Raw genomic sequence first — 18,825 nt, 5'->3', positions numbered from 1 at the left:
TAACCCGTCACACACTGCAGCCTCTGTACTATTCACAAAGAAATTAGAAGAAGGCTTACAATTCTGTGTCAACTATCAAGGACTCAATAAGATTATATAAAAGAACTGATATTCTCTTCCACTCATCAATGAGACACTCAAGCAGATAGAAAAAGTAAAATGATTTACAAAGCTTGACATCTCTGCAGCCTTCTACAAGATAAGGATTAATGAAGGTGATAAATAACTAACTGTCTTTTGTATGTGCTATGAACTATACAAATGGATAGTGATCCTCTTTGAACTAGCAAATACTTCCAGCACATTTCAGAAATATATCAACTGAGCTCTATGAGATCTGCTTGATGAGATCATATCAGTGTACATGAATGACATTCTGATCTTCACCAATGGATCACTCACTGAACACTGCAAGCATATATGACAGATACTTGACTGTTTATGAGAAGCAGAACTACAAGTGGACATTGACAAATGCAACTTCAAAATCAAGTCTATAATCTATCTAGAATTCATCATTGAAGCTGAAAAAGGTGTACAAATGAATTCTAAAAAGATGAAAGCAATTCTCAACTGAGAGGCATCTATCTTGATAAAAGAGACTAGAAGTTTTCTAGAATTCATCAACTTCTATTGAAGGTTCATCAGAGACTTCTCAGATATTGTACAACCACTAACAGATCTGACACAGAAAAACACTGTATTTCAATGAATCACTGAAGCAGACACTGCTTTCAAGAAATTGAAGCATATATTCACAACCATCTCAATGCTGCAGTTGTTTGACTCAGATAAGTATATGATTCTTGAGATAGATGCTTCAGATTATGTAGTAGATGAAGCACTGATATAATATGACAATGAAGATGTTCTATAACTCTGTGCCTTCATCTCAAAAAAAATGTCATCCACTGAGTGTAACTATAAGATTTACAACAAGAAGCTTCTGGCAATCATACAATGTCTTGAAGAATGAGAATCTGAGCTCATGAGTATTGAGAAGTTTGAGATTGTCACTGATTATAAGAATTTAGAATATTTTACAACCACTCACAAGCTTACAGAGAGGTATATACACTGATTACTGTTTCTCAGCTATTTCTTGTTTGTGATTTATTACTGATCAGAGACAGAAAACACTCTTGCAGATGCTCTATTCTGCAGAGAATAAGATATGCTCTCTGATAATCTAGATGACAGATGAAAGCACTGAGAACATTAGTTAATTGACTCCACAATTATAGAAAGTTTCAGATAATCAGATAGCTTCTGTGTACATGTTAATCTGTTCTGAGCTCAGAAACCTTTGCTCAAAGAATAATGAAAGCAAGCAGCAGAGATGGATGAATTCTGACAACAGACTGTAGAAGTCATATAAAGCAAAGTATCTTGATTCTCTGCAGATGTATATTCAAGAACAGATATCTCAGCATGTTTGATTGATGATGACAACTATCTACACTTTCAAGATAGATGATGGGTCTCTAATTCAGAATCTTTATGAACACAGATTATGCAAGATATCTACAACTCACTGATAACTGAGCACTCAGAGTATAAGATTATGTACAGTATCATCACTCAAGAATTCTACTGACTGGATATATTGAAGGATGTATGCTGGTTTGTATGCAATTGCAACTGCTGTGGCTCAGTAACAGTATGATATGAGTGCTGAAAAGAAATACTAAAATCTCTGTCTGTCTCTGAATGAACTTAATATAATATAGCTATTGACTTTGCAGTTTTCTTATCTGAGAGCAGTGGTTCTATAAATGTTCTAGTCATTGTCAATTGTCTCAGCAAGAGTATGATACTGTAACTCTGTGATAAGATGAATGCTGAAGTTGTTGTGAACATCTTTGTCAGAAGTCTATTCTATCATATACACAGTCTATCTTTGTTCATTGTATCAGATAGAGACAGTCAGTTCATGAGTGCACTTTGAACTTATATATATCAACTACTGAGAATCAAGCAAAAGTTGTCAACAGTGTATCACTCAGAGATCAATGAAGTCACTGAGAGAATGATACAGACAGTTAAGAATATTCTCTGAAAGTTCTGCAACTATATATAAGATGACTGGAGCAATCTACTGCTGTATACTGAGATTGCTATAAACAGCTGAGATTCTGCTACAACAGATGTAAGTCTGTTCTTTCTTTTATATAATTATGATTTAGAGATTCTGAACTTCTCTGAGACTCTTCAAGAAATCATATATGTCCACAGTTCTGTACAGATGGCAGAGAATATAATCAGCAAGCTTAAGAAAGCTCACAAGTGAATTGAAGCTTCAATGACCAGCACTCAATAAGACTATAAGAATTAAGCAAACATCAGAAGAAGTTCTGCAACTCATTATAGTATAGAAGACAAGATCTGATTAGATCTCAAGAATATAAGAATGAATCACTTCTCACATACACTGAACTACTGTCACATCAAATACACAGTAGTAGAAGTGCTAGACACTCACAACTATCAACTGAACATTCTGCCTAACATTCATGATGTCTTTCACACAAATCTGCTTCAACCCACAGCTGAGAACTCATTTTCTTCACAAAAGACCTCCAACTGACAACCACCTGCCATTGTAGAAGAAGACAATGAACTCAAATGGGAAATTGAAGCAATCCTTGGTGATAGAACCAGTCACTGCCACCACAAATACCTTGTCAAATGGGTAGGGTACAATCACCCAACCTGGGAACCCACATCTACTATGAAAGACATCATCACACTTGATGTCTACAAATCCTCACTTGCCTCAGTAGAGGGGGATAATGTGATGGGTTAGCACCCACTAGTAAGTTAACTTATGCAATCAATCCTCTATCACTCATTTGCCCTCTCACATACTCTTGCACATCCACAGAACACCTCTTTTCTCACAATTCTGCTCCACACTTGTGTAGTCTCTAATGATTCCTCTGCATAACTCTTAACATTCTTCTGCTCCACACTTCACTGCAGTATGATCTCTGATATTCTTCTGTTCTGATTCTTCTTCTATAAGAATCCTCTTGTATGACCCCTTCTTCTGATCTTTCTTCTCTTTCTTTTCTTAATCAATTCATAAACTGTTATCAGAATAGTGTCAAGTCTGTTGATATTGCTGTTGAAACAGATTGTACAAACTGTGCAGATGGTACAAACAGTTTGATCTGCAACATCGGTAACATCTGCTTAATCGGTGGCACGCCTGTTACAATTACTAGTTATTCTAGATATTTTTCTTAATATTATATTTTAATCTATGATAGTGGCACTATCTTCTGACTTAGTGAACAAGCTCAGCAACACTCTATAAGACTCAATTTTATCTTATAATCAGTAAAAAGCTTACTAGATTAGAGACTTAGTAGCAATATTGATCATCTCTAATTCAAGATCACAGAGATCTCTATTTGAAGAAATAACTTGTTAATTAAGACAGAATTAAGCTTAATATAACTAGCTAAGTTTAAAGATATGAATTTCAAAGCTCTAAAGAAAAGTTAACTATAGTATTCAAGATAAAATTAATTGTTGATGATGAAAAGTATGATGTAAAGAAGTTACTTGAATATTGCAGCAAGCTGAAGTAAGTAATCAGTATTCAAGAATTCAAGTACAATTCTTTCACATCATTCAGTGAAGAATATGAAAAGTTGAGAGTCTTTTTTAATCAGATGAATATTTATCTTACTGTAAATGCATCTAAGCTGACAGAAGAACTGAACAAAGTTTTATTAGCATCAATATTCTTGATAGAATCTACATTCAACTGATTTGAATCAAGAATCAGATCATGATTTCATAAAGTAAAAAAAGATTATAATAAACAAATTATAAAAATCTTTTATAACTATATCAGATTTACTCATCAGTTACAGCAGATATTCAGAAATATCAATGAAAAACATTCAGCAGCTCAAAAACTATATCAGTTTAAATAAGCAGAATCAGCTGTATGATATATATCTGAGTATCAGCAGCTAAACTTACATCTGAACTGAAATAGTAAAGCTTTGACAGTACAATTTTATCAAGAACTATATGAAAAAATCAAGAATGAAATATTGAAACTAGCTCAGAGATCTGAAGAGTTATTGACAATGATTGAAATAGTCATCAGAATCAATAATTGACTTCATAAATATAGATTAGAGAAAAAAGATTACTACACATTCACAATCAGAATTTATAAGAAATGAAGTGACTATTATAATTCATATCTGATGAAGTTGAATACCACTCTATCATCAAAAAAAAACAATGATAAGAAATAGAAATGTTAATATAAGAAGTTATGTTTCAATTGTAAGAAGTCAGAACATATAATCAGACAATGCTCTGAGAAATAAGATAAGAGATTATATACAACAACAAAGTCACAGAAAATAGAATATCTAAGAGTAATAAAAAAATTCAATAAGAAAAGTAAAGAAAGTCATGAAATATAAATTGTCAGAATAGAGATTGAAACAATTTATAGATATTAATGAGAAGAAGAGTGAGCTCAAGAATTAGCATGCATTCAGTGAGCTATAGATAAGTTTTGAATAAATTATGAACAATAAATCTGAAAAGAATATAAACAGTATCATCAACAGTTTCAAGACACAAATGAATTCAGAATGTATAAGTTATTACACAGTGAATGCAAGTACTATACTAAGCAAATGAATAAAGAAATAGCCAATATGAAACACCCTTGACACAAGAAATATACATTGTATGATTGTGATTGTGAATACCATATACAAGTATAAGAGGATGATATCAACTGGCAACAAACAGACTCAAATCATTCATATTATGGAATCTTTTATCTATATAGAATCAACAACTGTACTTATTGCAAAAAGAAAGATAAAGAAGACAAAGAATCACTGAGTTCACAGAATGTTGAAAATTCAGAGCATCTGAACCACAATGTTATTCATTGAGCATTTTGTATGAAAGAAGATTGTTCTATACACCACAGTGGGAAGTAGACTGACCAGTGGGATCATGAATTTCACATTTGATTTGATTTGATTTGGTTTCAGTCCATTTCTTGGCATTATTTTAGTGAGATCAGAATCAGAATGGGAGTGTAAAGTGACTAGAATTATCAAAATATGAGTGAAATGGGACTAAAAAATCTTGATATTCCATGTAAAGTGACTGACTATCAAAATCAGAACATGATCTGGGACTGATCATGATTTTGACTCAAGTTTGGTCCCATTCTGATGATTATATAATACATCAATCTGATGATATGATTGGTGGAGATATTACCCCTATCTTGCTTAGTGCTGCTGCTAATCTACCTGCTGCTGCCAATCTACCCACCGCTGCCAATCTACCCGCCGCTGCCAATCTACCTACCACTGCCAATCTATCTATCACTGCTAATCTATCGCTGCTAATCTATCGCTGCTAATCTATCGCTGCCAACCTATCTACTGCTGCCAACCTACCTACCGCTGCCAACCTATCTATCACTGCTAATCTATCACTGCTAATCTATTGCTGCTAATCTATCGCTGCTAATCTATTGCTGCTAATCTATCGCTGCTAATCTATCGCCGCCAACCTATCTACCGCTGCCAACCTACCTACTGCTGCCAACCTATCTATTGCTGCCAACCTATATAGGGTAAATCATGGTCCCATTTGGTCCCATTTTGTAAAATGGGACCAAATGGGACCAGGATCACTAATTTATTAGTAAAACATGATCTGGGACTAGATTTATAATATAAACAGTGTAAAGTGACTAATTTGCTAAACACTATATGGGACCAGGACTAAGATATCTAATAATGGGACTGAGGAAAAATTTGGTCCCAGTCCCATGCATGGTCACACAGCCAGTCTAGTTCTTATTCAATAAGCTCTGACTTGTGCTGCAGGTTTATAACATTGTAGAATAAGAGTAAGAAGTATAAGAAATATAAAATTAATTGTGATCAAGAAGATAAGCTTCTTGATTCTAAGGGTAATGAGTGTGTTTAAATACATCTTGAGATACATGAGAATAGCTCAGATAGCTCTTATCAAGATAGCTATTAGAGTGAGAATAGCTGTGATCACTTCACTCACTCAAGTGATCTGAGTGATCAAGATGATCCACTATATCACATAATCTGTTGTTTTTATTGACTAACTGAATCTTCTCTTTTCCAACTACTAGTTTGCATACTCTCTTTTATTTAGTTGCTTCTTGTTCAATGGCTTTCAGAGTTGTGCTGTAGGTTTGTAACAGACCTTCATACATGGAACTGGTATAAAATAGAATATAAAAAATTAACAAAAATAATACACAGGGATATTTATGATATAAAATGAATGGAATTGAAATTAAACCTGAAAATTCTGATGGTGAAGATGATGTATAAAAAGAAGATTTAAGATCTAAATTATGATGTCTAGAGCTGAAATTCATTTAAGTCATGAATGAAGCAACCAAAAGCAAAAGAATAAAAAGAGTATGTAATCAAAAATCAAAAACCAGAGCTGGACGCACCAGCGGGGGAATAATGTATGGTATTTGTTATGTATACAAGGAAGGAAATGCATGTTGAAAACGAGAAAAAAAAAATCAAAAGGGATATAGTAAGCCGGAAATTAATATTGACAAAGAAGACTGATTAAAAGAAAAGGAGCAAAAAGTACCCCCTGGAGTGGCACAAACTGTAATGTGGAAATGATATAAAATTCCCCACTCCGTCCACTTCGGCATCCACATGTACGTGACCAGCGGTGTGCGCAAGTACCGTACAATTATATACCTGGGAATCTGCCATCAAGGAAAAGAGTAAAAGGTTCAAAACGAACCAAATTTCGTTATCGCGGCAATCTACCGTGCTCTTTCTCGTTCGGTTCAAAGACATGGGCCTCTAACCTGTGTGTAAGCCTTGCGCAGAATGCATCGACGTACGTCGTCCAGAGATGCGCAACGAAGTACACAATGCAGATCCATATGGGGATCGCAATAGCAAAGACAACAGGACCGCCGCGCGGCAACCAGGGCGGCGGAACGACTTCACCGTCCTTATTCTTCGTAGGTTCCCACGGCTGGCCGGAGATGCCATAGATCATCCAGGTCAGGACGACGCGGAGGAGGGTGCCGTGGCAGAGGTATACAGCGAAGCTGTTGCGGCCGAGGAAGAGGAAGAGGCGTTTTGAGAGGATGGATTTGGTGGTTGGGGACAGGAAGATGGCAAAGACGATCAGATCGAGGCCTAGAGCGGAGAAGCGTTTGCCGAGGTTGACACCGCTGGGGAAAATGGTTTGGCCAATTTGAAGAAGAAATTGAGACCAGTCTGCGTATTCTGGTTGTTCACCGGGGAAAGAGGCAAGGGAGAGGCCTAGGATAGCGATTGTGACGCTGAAGATGCGACGGGAAGAGGTAAGGGTGGAGACGTACATCTGGAAAGATTGATCGTTTGCGAGATCGGAGAGGAACATGCCGACGAAGAGTTGTTGGCCGAAGGTTTCTGTATAGTAAGTTTTGTGTTAAACTCCTGCATCAATGATGATTTTATTTTATTTTTGTGTTGTTTTATTCTTAGGTGGTTATTTCAAACACTAACCTGTATCGGGCCCTGGGTGCTGCCAGAAGTACATAAACATAATGGAGTATACCATCATCCGGTACCGGTACTGCATATACATCGTGCCACAGAGCACGACATAAATAATCATGGAGCCCTTAAGCAGTGGCAGCAGTGCCCACTGGTGGTCATCGTAGTCCATGTGTCCATTTGTCCAAGTGCTTCTGAAGACGCGGAACAGGCGCATGATTTCCTTCAAAAGCGAGTCCTCCACCACAGGGCTCGCAAACCGAATCCAATCCGAATCCGCCCTATTACCAACTGTGAAACCGCCCAGCTGCGCTACGGCCCAGGCAAGAACCATGGCAATTGTTGCAGGAAGTATAAGACGAGGTGGGCGGCGGAATGCGCTCTTGGAAATGGAGGAGAACGCTGCGGTATAGTTTCCCGCACGGGACAGTTGCAACGGCTTAAGGGCGCAGACGTACCCGGTCAGGAAGGCAAAGATAGTGACGCCAATTCTGCCCTGCCAGGGGATGCGCAGAATGGGGAGCTGGAGCAATCGGGGGGGTGTATCCTTGCCATTCGGGGAGAATAGGCCGTAGTCCCAGGCTCGGGCTAGGTGGGTGAGAATGACGAGGACGGAAGCGATCCCGCGCAAACCCTATAGATAAATAGACAGATACTTGTTTAGTCAATGCCGATATCTAGGACAAGACGTAAAGGAGAATCGCAGAGGAAATACAATTTGTGATTCTCGAATGGGGTCTTGTTGGGTTTGCGCCTCACGTAACCGCCGAGGTCCAAGATAAACTGGGCGTTGAAGTGATAACACAGTGATAACTCACATCTAACCATTTCACACTCCGCCCATTATTGTCGCTTCCGCCCTCGAAGAGGGAGCAAACGGATCTCCAGGGAGCCGCCAGGAGTGGGAAGGAAGCGAACATTTACCTGAAACGCTGCAGAAAAGCGGCAAAAGACCAAAAAAAAAAAAAAAAAAAAAGGGACTCAAAACGCAGCAAAAGTCGAGCGGGATGCAATCATCCAGATGACGAATGAAAACGCCTGCAAACCCAGCAGGTGTCAATCAGGTTTGAGTTGTGAGACGGGAAGAGTAGGAAATATATAAGGGAGTAAAGGATCGGAATATGGATTGACAGATTGACTGTAGCCAACCGTGCCATGCAACGAATGAGTTACGAAATAACGTGTGCTATTTTAACGAGAGAGGCAGAATAAAAAATGATTCTGACCACGGCCAAGCCAGCCAGAGAGCGAGAGACAGATAGAGACGGCGACCATGGGAAGAGAAAGAAAGGGAATGAAGGAAAAAATTCGATGAATGATGGAACTTGCCCAAGACCCCGTGGAGTGGAAACAACTCCGCCCGCCGACCCACTACCCAAATCGCATCCATGCTGCCAGACGCACCAGAGAGCACGTCAAGGGGTTGGGGATGGCTTACACTCCGCCGCCCAGAACACGATATTAAAATCGGCAGGCCATTGTCAGCCGAATCCATGGGTGGATATGCTGCCATCCGTGTCAATGTAGGCGGACGGAGATTTGGGCATATATCAAAAAGTCTGGAACTTTTTACACCCTCACTCTACTAGTCGGTGTAAGTCAACTTTTGTCTATTCGTAGATGAATCTCCTCCTGCCAGCCGCTGTTTTGTTGCCCCCCAAATTATACGCCGCCTGTCTGTGCGGGAGTTATTACTGGCATCGATGCTTCAAGGAAATCAGAACTCCTCGTCACCGAAAAAAAGAGAACGGGATCCACAAGAAATACCAAGAGCTCGGTCCCACACTGAGAGCCAAACATCCAGCTATTTTAGCCCTGCCAAGGTTGACAATGGAAGCTAGCCAGGGGATCCACATGAACTCAAGGTCCGGGATACGATTCAGGGACTTGGCAACAAGAATGACACAACATGAAGAAGATACATGGTCAAAATTGCCAGAAAACCCTCTTCCTAGCTCTCCTTCCAAACAATAGACACAATGGTGCTGGATATGTGATCCCATCAGATCCATCTTACCACATAGGAACAGGAACACCCTCATGCTTCACAAGAGCCCGCAGGGCGTTTCGATATGAGCATGACGAATGTCAAGCTTCTTTCACAAAGTCTTCTACAAAGAGCCATACGCAGGAGACAGCAGGTTTACCAAACAACGCCAAACAATAATATAATGTACTTCTTTCTGTATGGGCTATGCAGGGTCAGTGTCCTCCTGCTCGTCTATTAAGTTTCGTTCCAGCGTCGATCAGCACACAGCCGGTCACATACTGGGTACAAAGTTACAACACAACCTGATGTTTGGCAGCTTCACACTGTCGATATTGCGATGCGTACGGCGAATTGGCCCATTCATAGAAAATCAGCCAGGTAACTCCAGAGGGAGTTGAGACTAACGGCCCACCGCCAGAAATCCTTCGCATTTGCCAGCTGCAAAACATGCAGGTGCGAGATGGAGAGATACACAGAGCACGGAGGAAGACTACGGCTGTTCCTGATTCTTCGGAGGATTGGGGTATGATTCCTGACCAGCAATCTCATCTATGAGGACCGATGTTTGCCAATATTTATGGCCTGGCACTGTCCTTCTGGAGGCTGGAAAACCAAGCACTGTTCAAAAGGAATGCTGGTGATAAATTTGTCTCAAGAATAATAAAAGCAGGCAACAAATCTCGACACCGCCTAGCCAAGACCTCCATCCGGGTGCCCGACAAGCATTGTGGCCTTTAAGCTGACATCCAACGAGGAATCTGCATAACTAGAGTGTCGATATCCCAATCATGCTCCATTTTATGCTCTGCTTGCCAGTGCTTGGCCACATCCCGAGCAATTTCTCCACATTAAATCCACACTCTTCGTCCAACAATCGGCCGCCAGGCCTTCAAGAACCAAGGGTACTTGGAAAACCCTGGCATATCCCCGCTGATTACATAATTACATAACCGGGTCTTGGCCAAAAGCAAACATTGACCGTTCCCCATCCGTTCTTGGCGTCCTTGGCAACAAACCGACCTCCGCCGCCAAGAGACCGCTAAAAAAGCCACCGTCAACGCTCCCTGTCATGCACAGACCTGGCGAAGCCGGCGTCGATTTGGCGGCATTGGAAACGATTCAGGGGGTGGATCCACACACCGTGAACTCACACTAGAAATGTGGGGCTTGCATGTGGCACAGGATGCCAGAAGGTTCAACGAGACGGTCATAAATATCTGGGCAGGGAGGGGTAGTCTGCTATATGACATATACTGGTACGCCAGATAGACAGGTGTGGCCATCAAGATCTTGGATCTTTTGTTTACCCGGAACGACAGCTTAGGATTGGGCTGCGGATCAGCAATTGTCAGATTTGAGACAACAGGGGTCAGGGAGCTTACGCATGCAGGGGGTCGATATGACATAATAGTTCAATAGCGATACAACTATGTCGGCCTGTGTGCCTCCAGATAGAAAGAAATTGCTGTCTTTCTTGACAAATGGCAACGGGGATCAGCACCTGATTTTTCTCTGAGTTGCTCGCATGGAAAACGGCCAATCCAAGACACGAATTCAAAGCCGTGCATAGTATGTCTTGATGGTAGAATAAATACCATTCCTTCATGCTAACGAGTTCTTCGAATAATAACCACTAGTCATATCAGCTTTCTAACACTCCCACCTTGGGGAGGGGGATGTCGGATTGGGTGATTCCCAACCCCCCCTCTAAACCACCATGGTGGTGATAGAGCTCTTTTGTCCCAGTGGCCTAATAGAAGACAGGTAGATAACAACCCCCATTTCTTCAAGCGGAACCGAATGCACTTGTATTTCCAGAAACTTTTTCTCAAGGCCTCCTATATATAGCCAAGCTATCATTGCAGTCGATATGGAAAGGAAAATTGACTGGCTTTATAGCCATCAGAGTTCCATCCGTGACTACTTACATTGGTGTTCACATGGCTAGAAAAATACATGACACTTAACACTACAGCCACCATGCCAGTGCTGCTGCTACGATCCCACATGAAAGATACAACCCAAATCTCCCGCCCACCAACACTTCCTTCATTCTCTATTTTCCATTATTATACAACAACGTTCTCAATAGCCGGACACAAACCCGCCTTCCCACAACTCCCCTTCTCTTCCAGTCTCCCAGCCGCCTCCCGAATGGAGCCTTTTCAAAAGCCCATTTAAAAAAAAAAAAAAAAAAAGTCCTGAAGTTACGTTCAAGCAAGTATCAATCCTTGCCTGAAATTGCATGAGCCAAGCGCTTGGATAGGGGCCAAGTGCAGGCTCACACATGATCAGATCATAAGCTCGTAACTCGCCACTCAAAGGCAACGAAAATTCATTGGATCCTCCACACCCCTCAGAGGGAACCAAGACTGGACTGGAGGCAAGCAGAATATCCTTGGCGTTGAGGGGTTGTGCAGGCGTGCATCAAGCACGGGGTTAGCATGTTTGAGAAGGGGGATGAGAGGTTACATACATCCTGTACATACACACACACACACATATACATATAAAGGTTAAACAAACGTCTCCATCTCCATCTTCATTACTAACTATTAATGATACTAGCATCCTCTCTGGATTACATCGTAGAAAACTCCCATACACTCATTATTTAACATGTGAAAGAAAGAGAAAAAACGCCAAGACCATAAGAAAGAAGAAAACCTTCCTATTCGCTGAGCGTCCCTTCTCTTCAAAGAGCCGCAGATTACTTATTAACTTATATCAGTTTTCAACAAAATGCATATATACGGTACGTCGCGTACATGCACATGCACATGCACATGTACCTACAGTACAATGGGTAAATAAATATACATGTGGTGATTATGTCTCCACATTCCCGCTCTGGCACCAGAGCGGACACAATTGTTTATAAAACAAGACTGGTGGGGGTAAATTGAGAGCCGGGCAAAGGCGAAAGAAATGAAATGAAACGAAGTGAAAAAAAAAAAAAGAAAAAGAAAAGAAAAGAAAGAAAAAGAGAAGTGAAAAAGAAGAGCTGACAAATGAAACATATAACTATTTTGTCAATTCTTATCGGAAGATGAAATTCTGAGCGAGCGTTAAGCAGCGGTGGTAGGGCGCTGGAACTCCTCTGCTTAACTTCCAATTTCAACTAAATTTTTTATTCAGTTTTTTCCTTTTTGGAAAAAAAAATTCTTAATTGGATTGGATTGGATTGGATGGTCTTTGCACGGTCTTATCTTTTTGTGGGGGAAAAAAAAGACAAGGAAAAGAGAAATATCTTCGCGCTGCCATCTTTGCGTTGACCGAGCCCATTGTTTTGGATATTTTTTTGTGCCTAACCACCCCTTCCCCAAAGCCCATTTCCCTTCCCCTTTCCGTTATAGAAAGGAGAGAAAGAGAAAATAAAAACAAGGCCGGGGAGGGGATTTTACAGGACAAGTTTTCTAGATTGCTTATTGCAAATGGGGGTATATAAAAATATTCAAAACATTAGAAATTAAAAAGGGGGTTGGGGGGTAGGTAATGTGGGTAGTAGGTTGGGGAAGGGAATAGAGGTAAGGGTGGTAGGATGAAATAATGCACACAGACACATACTTACGTGTTTACACAGTGGCCTGCGAAAATAGAGCGAAGAAAAAGAGACAACCGAACGAGTACAGGAGAGGGGGGGAATGGAAGGTGATGAGAGGGAGAGACCTGGGAGGAAAAATGACGAGGATGATGATAATGACGATGATGATGATGGATGGATGGATGGATGGATGAATTTCGCGGAACGCTTCACTAACAAAGGAAATAAAATGATATAAAAAACATGGGGGAAAATGATACACAGATAAAAAAAGAAATTTTTGGCATCTTCGATTTAGCAACGACTCGCGCTTGCAAATGCTAGATTTGGAAAAAGTTTTCATCCATCCGGTTAAGGGGAAAGACAGATGTGAATTAGAAAATAAGAGGAAAATAAATTTCAAATACACGACATACGGGACAAGTGAGGCTTTTTAGCCGTTTTTTTTTCAAGCCTGATTTTAATACCGGGTGATATTTGCTACATGCCCAAATGGGGAGCATCCCCAATCGCATGTAGGTACTCCCAAAATAGTTGGGGGCCGGGGGGCGGGGGGCCGCGTATCAATATAATGGTTATTATCGAACGTGATATTATGGATGACGAGGTTGTTTGACGTATGATTTATTTGTTGAAACTTGATAAGCTTCCGCGCCTGGATCACCTCGCACCTGAAAGCGAAAGGAACAGGGAAGGCGTTGCTTTGCGCTGTTAGCTAAATCTGAGCCTTTCAAAACACTCCATTGTACCCTGCTGATGGCTGCTGAACAAAGTGCTCATGTTGGCTGTAGGCATTTTCATCTGGACGGCGATGATAAGCTTGCGGGAATTGGGCACTGGAGGGCGGCGTTGGGGTAACACTCGGGACTGATTTTGGAATGTTGGAATTTCCGGCGCCAGCGAAGGCCTCGTTTTCCGGAGTGATAGGCGGCGTTAAGTATCCATTGGGCATTGTCGACGGATACTGGGGCTTTTGGGGTGTAGCAAGCCCAATCTCTCCATTGTACGGTTTAAGCTGTTCAGAAGGAGTATCCGCGGCGGGGGTTGGTGGAGTGTAGGCCTTAGGTATCGAGGCTTGGTGTGCAAGGAATTGCTCCAGAAGTCTCGATACCCGTGAATAACGTGCGGACAAATATTTCCTATACAGAACCTGCGATGGCTGGACCAAGTGCTGAGACAAGTTCACTAGTGTTAGAGAATCATAATGAGAAGCCCAGTCCCCATTTCTGGGTTGAGAACGGTTCAGAACGCATCGAGCGAGAGCCAGCGAAGCCCGAGCGAGATCCGACGACAGTTTCGAAACAAAATCCCTATGGAAAAGGGATATTTCCAAAATGTAAAGAGAAAGATGTTCCACCTCTGGGTCATAGGGAGTGTCCGCAACTGCAAGCTGCAGGAAGCTGTCAACAGTGGGATGGCCTATTGCCCAACCTAGAGTTTGGAGAACATGCCATTCCATTTGAACAAACATGTCGTCGTCATATTGAGAACAGCACATAGTTTTGAGCTCCTTAACTGTTGGGACACGATCCTTCTTATCGCCATACTTTGCCGCAATGAGCAAGGCTGCACAGCCAACTAACTGATAATGTTTTTTGTAAACAACACGTTTAGAACAATACCGATCTAACAAGTTCACAGTAAGAAATAGGGTCGACGGCAGGAGTTGAAAGGCAGTATGTGCTTCTATGAGGAAGTCGAGGAGATAGGGACGCATGAACCATTGGATCTCGGTCTGGATATCGATCGAATCAACATCCGGCAGAGTCGAGGACTATTCTTAGTTAGCCAGAGCATGGGATAAAGGGGTGAGAGGATAAACAAAAGGAGTATCATGAGACGAACATCCATCGCGAGCATGTGTGCTAAAATATCATCCTGGTATTCATCGCTTACTTGCTTTGACAACTCATCAGCAATCGCAAATTGACGTTCACGAGCGATCAATTTTGCATGCTCCTTTGGACCTAGCCTGGGGCCGGGATACTCTGGTTCAAATGATTCCACAAAATAAGAGTCACACGGCTGGAAGGAAGACGCGGGGCGGTTTTGGTAAGCCATATTGATAACGTTTAGGGTAAAATCGAAAAGGGTTGGAGGCCACTTCGAAAAGTTTCCACGTTTTATTTGTCGCAAAAGAGAGGACCTGGAATATAACCCGTATATCTCAAAAGTTGAAAAAAGAAACGACGGAAGTTAAAAGAGAGTAACTGTCGTGTATCAAGATGGATGGTAAGAGATTGAAAATTAGTTGGTGTGAAATATTAAAGAGAGTTATGTGTCGATAATAATCGGCACGTTTTAAGGTGAAGAGGTCAGTCGACCAAATATAAAATAAAACTGAGAGTAAAAGCTAGAAAGACGTACTTATGTCAGCAGCAATCCATCTCGGGCGTAAGCCTTGTGTAGGAGATTTTACAGGACAATCTTAAGTGGAGGGGAAATGAATGAGGGAAGGGGGAGTTATACCCAGTTTGACGTTGAGAAAGAAGGGCAAATGATCACCCTTTCTTCAGCAGCAGTCGCGTCATCTATTCTGGAACTCGAGTAAAAGCTAAATTCGAAAATCGATGGCAAAGGCCAGGTGAACGACGAGTCAACGTCTCCACCTGTCAAGCCTACAAGTTAAGCAGCTAGAAGGCCGATGTGGAAAAACGAAATTTCCACAAAGTGCAATGATGCACAAGTCTAGGGGCAAAAGTCAATTGTGTTCAATATGCTCCAGAAGGGTCCTGGCCCTTTCTGGAGTGAGGTAGAAATAAAAGGGGCCAATTGGGAACAGCGGGGACCGGAGCGTACCTTCGCAGGTTTGCCTCACTTGGGCGTGGATGTGTCCGCGGTATGTAAGCAATCCTTGCGGAACGCAATCAGAGCGTCAACGGCTTAGATATTGAGATCTAATTTTTATTTATAAAATGTTAGCTGTTAGCATAGTATTCGACCAGGCTCCAAATCAGACAACGTTGAAAGGTAAAACTAGACTTAGGGTTGGTTGATGGGAACAGAAGTGACGAATTGAGATGTGTCCGAAAGTCCACTGTTGGATATGAGTATCATCGAGAAAGCCCAGCCCCCATGCCCCTATATGCATGCATTGATCAAGGCATATGAAAGTCTGGGCTATTTAACATCGGATGCAATTTTTTCCCCTGTGGATGAGCCACAACCACCAGACTTTTTTTCTGTCGACCATTCGCTTTCCCTAACCGATATACAACGGTAAATGATGTCCTTTCCGAGTCGACCAGCTTTCGAAACGGGAACAAACCGACCGACACACCTGCCCTCGAGCTAGGAGCATGCTGTAGGCTAGACATGTATTCGGTTTTTTTTCTTTTTTTGCGTCCAATCTGATGATTACTTGCCAAAGGACAATTGGAGTGGACTGTAGACGTACGTGGGCAGGGAGGAAAGGACGGACGTACACGAGGGATCGGGCATTGGCCTCGTTGGTAGTAGACTCGAGGGGAGAGTGGTTGGAGTGTGGTAGACAGGGAGCAAGATATAAAAAAAAATTTTACAATTGATTCAGCTTACCTTTCGCAGAAGAAAAAGAGTCCTCGAGTAGACGGTCCAAGGAAAAATTTTTTTGCTCTTTTTTTGCTCCTTTTGTTCTTTTTGTTTTTTTTATCCTTTTTATAAAAATTGGTCTCACTCTCTTCTTCCTTTCTAACTAAGTGAGGTAGTTGGCAATCAAAGAACCGTCAACGTCACGATTGGAGAGAGACACCGTCGAAAAAAATGGGGAAGGATGGTAGAGGATGGAGGGGAGCGAGGGCGAATAAAAGGAGACGGTGCGGGAGGAAGAAGAGGGAGCGGAGTCGAGAATCGAAGGCCAGGAAGACGGACCCACGAAAGAAAAAAAGGCTCGACACGAGAGGACGGTTTTAGGAGAAACGGAAGAAAGGTGGGAGACGACGAAGTTGACTGGATGACAGCCAACGATCCTAGCCAGCCACACCAGACAGACCAGATTCCCCAGATTTCTCTCCTGGGAGTTACAGGTTAACGAGGGGAGGAGAGGAGGAGAGGAGGAAGGGCTCTCTCCAGAGGGAGGGAGAGAGAGAGAAAGGAGGAGGAGAGATGAGGGAGAGAGAGAGAAATGATGGAGATGAGACACGGAGGAGAAGAGGAAGAAGATGGGAGGAGGAGGAGGAGCAGGAGGAGGAGAAGAAATAGAAGACGAAACCGACAGAGTCAGGTACGGGCTTACAGTAAGGAATCGTTACCTGCAGGCCCCGTACCTCAGGCCCGGCTAGCTCGAAACGGGCTCCGGAGGCGGTTTGGGGAGGCTCAACCGACGCTGGCCTACGCTGGGTGATTGGCCTGGCTGCTGCGGAGGCTGTATTTGGTCACGAGAGTGTACTGTACTGTATCTATATGTATGTATGTATGTACGTACTGTATAGTACGGACTATCAGCTGTATGTAATACATACAGCCTCGCTCAACTCTCGACAGTTACTTATAACAATCACCCCCCAAGTATCGATTGTTGGTGAGGTCAGGTTCCCTTCGATTCGATCCCGGTCTCATTCTCGTTCTCATTCTCATTCTCATCTCGCCTCCCTCTGTCCCATCCTGTCCCGTCCCCGTCTCTCTGTCCTGTCCGTATCCCATTTCACGTCCCAGTTCACTGGCTGGTTCCTGGTTCCGATTTTGGGTTTTGGGTTTAGTTTTGTCGCATCGCGTCTCAAAGTTTGGACCCTTGTAGCCTGGTATGATTTCCTCGAAGCAAGCAGTTGATCTAGCTATCTATCTTGGGATTATTGGAGGTTCTCATTGGAGAGGCCACGGGCTCGCAATCCATGTCAATGGTTTTTTCCCCGTATTCACCGGTAGTTAGACATCGCGTTCAAACCAAACGCGCCCGCTCCACTGCACGACTTCCCACACAAGTTGCCAATCCTGGCATCGTTTCTTGAAACAAGAGCACCAGTTTAAATAATCCATTAGTCTCCAATCGGTATTTAAAATCAATACTTTAAGTCACCCCTCAAAAATCTCCAAGAAACAAGGCTGTCGCATCATCACCGAAGGACGTCAAACACTTTCATTGCGTACAGCAGCAGGCAAATAAATGTAGCAGACCCTGTACCAGAAATCTACAGATTAACGTCCTGTCTTCTGTCCATAATTCGCTCGGTCAGCAGAACCCTAGGGCTCGTCATCGACTCTCCAGAACAAAAATTATGGATGGAAGTGGGAATGGTTCCTTGCTTTCGTCCAGCCGTCGATCGTGCGGCCCCAGTGGAATCCAGGGTTCCTTGGCCTAGCGCGCAAAAGATTAAAGGGTCGAATAATGAGCTGACCTGGCGATTCCACGGGAGCTTTGAAGGTACTACCGAGCCTGCCCAGTTTTTATGAATGCGGGGCTCTTTGGTCGTTATAATATTTGTCCCCAGCTCAAGCTACTCTACATTCTCGTGCTGCTATTACTTTTCTGACCAAAATATCATAACTTTGGGATATATTTTAGGCTTTTCTGGTAGATAGGCACCCGTACCCTGCAGCGTAAGTTAACCACAGAACGGTTGCATAACGCATCTCACAAAAATCCTGCTTCCAGAAAAATAGAAAGAAAGCAGTGAAAGGAATGAAGGACAAGGGGAATAAAAAGAGGAAGAAGAAAGAAAGGAAAACCCTCAAATGAATCTTCGTCGAATATGTCCCGATGCGGCGAGGCCTGTGGCATATTGCCGCAGTTTCCTGAGCTAAAATAC

The 18,825-nt window shown here is 42.2% G+C and overlaps 5 protein-coding genes across 5 annotated transcripts; 2 read left to right on the top strand and 3 right to left on the bottom strand.

The window, feature by feature from the left end:
* Positions 1-6,828: 6,828 nt before the first annotated feature.
* HCBG_07247 (uncharacterized protein) lies at positions 6,829-8,488 on the bottom strand (the record flags this gene model as incomplete). Its single annotated transcript, XM_045434296.1, has 3 exons — positions 6,829-7,481; positions 7,578-8,202; positions 8,387-8,488. 3 exons carry the CDS (start codon positions 8,486-8,488, stop codon positions 6,829-6,831), a joined length of 1,380 nt encoding a protein of 459 aa, XP_045285087.1.
* A 468-nt stretch (positions 8,489-8,956) lies between these two features.
* On the top strand, positions 8,957-10,113 carry HCBG_07246 (uncharacterized protein; the record flags this gene model as incomplete). The annotated part of the gene is made up of 5 exons (XM_045434295.1): positions 8,957-9,091; positions 9,189-9,433; positions 9,543-9,709; positions 9,769-9,936; positions 9,977-10,113. 5 exons carry the CDS (start codon positions 8,957-8,959, stop codon positions 10,111-10,113), a joined length of 852 nt encoding a protein of 283 aa, XP_045285086.1.
* A 243-nt stretch (positions 10,114-10,356) lies between these two features.
* On the bottom strand, positions 10,357-10,964 carry HCBG_07245 (uncharacterized protein; the record flags this gene model as incomplete). Its single annotated transcript, XM_045434294.1, has 2 exons — positions 10,357-10,488; positions 10,638-10,964. 2 exons carry the CDS (start codon positions 10,962-10,964, stop codon positions 10,357-10,359), a joined length of 459 nt encoding a protein of 152 aa, XP_045285085.1.
* Positions 10,965-13,666: 2,702 nt separating this feature from the next.
* On the bottom strand, positions 13,667-15,327 carry HCBG_07244 (G1/S-specific cyclin CLN1; the record flags this gene model as incomplete). Its single annotated transcript, XM_045434293.1, has 2 exons — positions 13,667-14,876; positions 14,948-15,327. 2 exons carry the CDS (start codon positions 15,161-15,163, stop codon positions 13,833-13,835), a joined length of 1,260 nt encoding a protein of 419 aa, XP_045285084.1.
* A 1,914-nt stretch (positions 15,328-17,241) lies between these two features.
* Positions 17,242-17,604, top strand: HCBG_07243 (uncharacterized protein; the record flags this gene model as incomplete). The annotated part of the gene is made up of 3 exons (XM_045434292.1): positions 17,242-17,303; positions 17,338-17,484; positions 17,589-17,604. 3 exons carry the CDS (start codon positions 17,242-17,244, stop codon positions 17,602-17,604), a joined length of 225 nt encoding a protein of 74 aa, XP_045285083.1.
* Positions 17,605-18,825: the final 1,221 nt, after the last annotated feature.

This window comes from Histoplasma capsulatum, assembly GCF_000150115.1.
Source record: "Histoplasma capsulatum G186AR genomic scaffold supercont2.11, whole genome shotgun sequence".
Classification (NCBI taxonomy): Eukaryota; Fungi; Ascomycota; class Eurotiomycetes; order Onygenales; family Ajellomycetaceae; genus Histoplasma; species Histoplasma capsulatum.
Note: the sequence above shows the minus strand (reverse complement) of the source record. Positions and strands in the feature narration are given on the sequence as shown.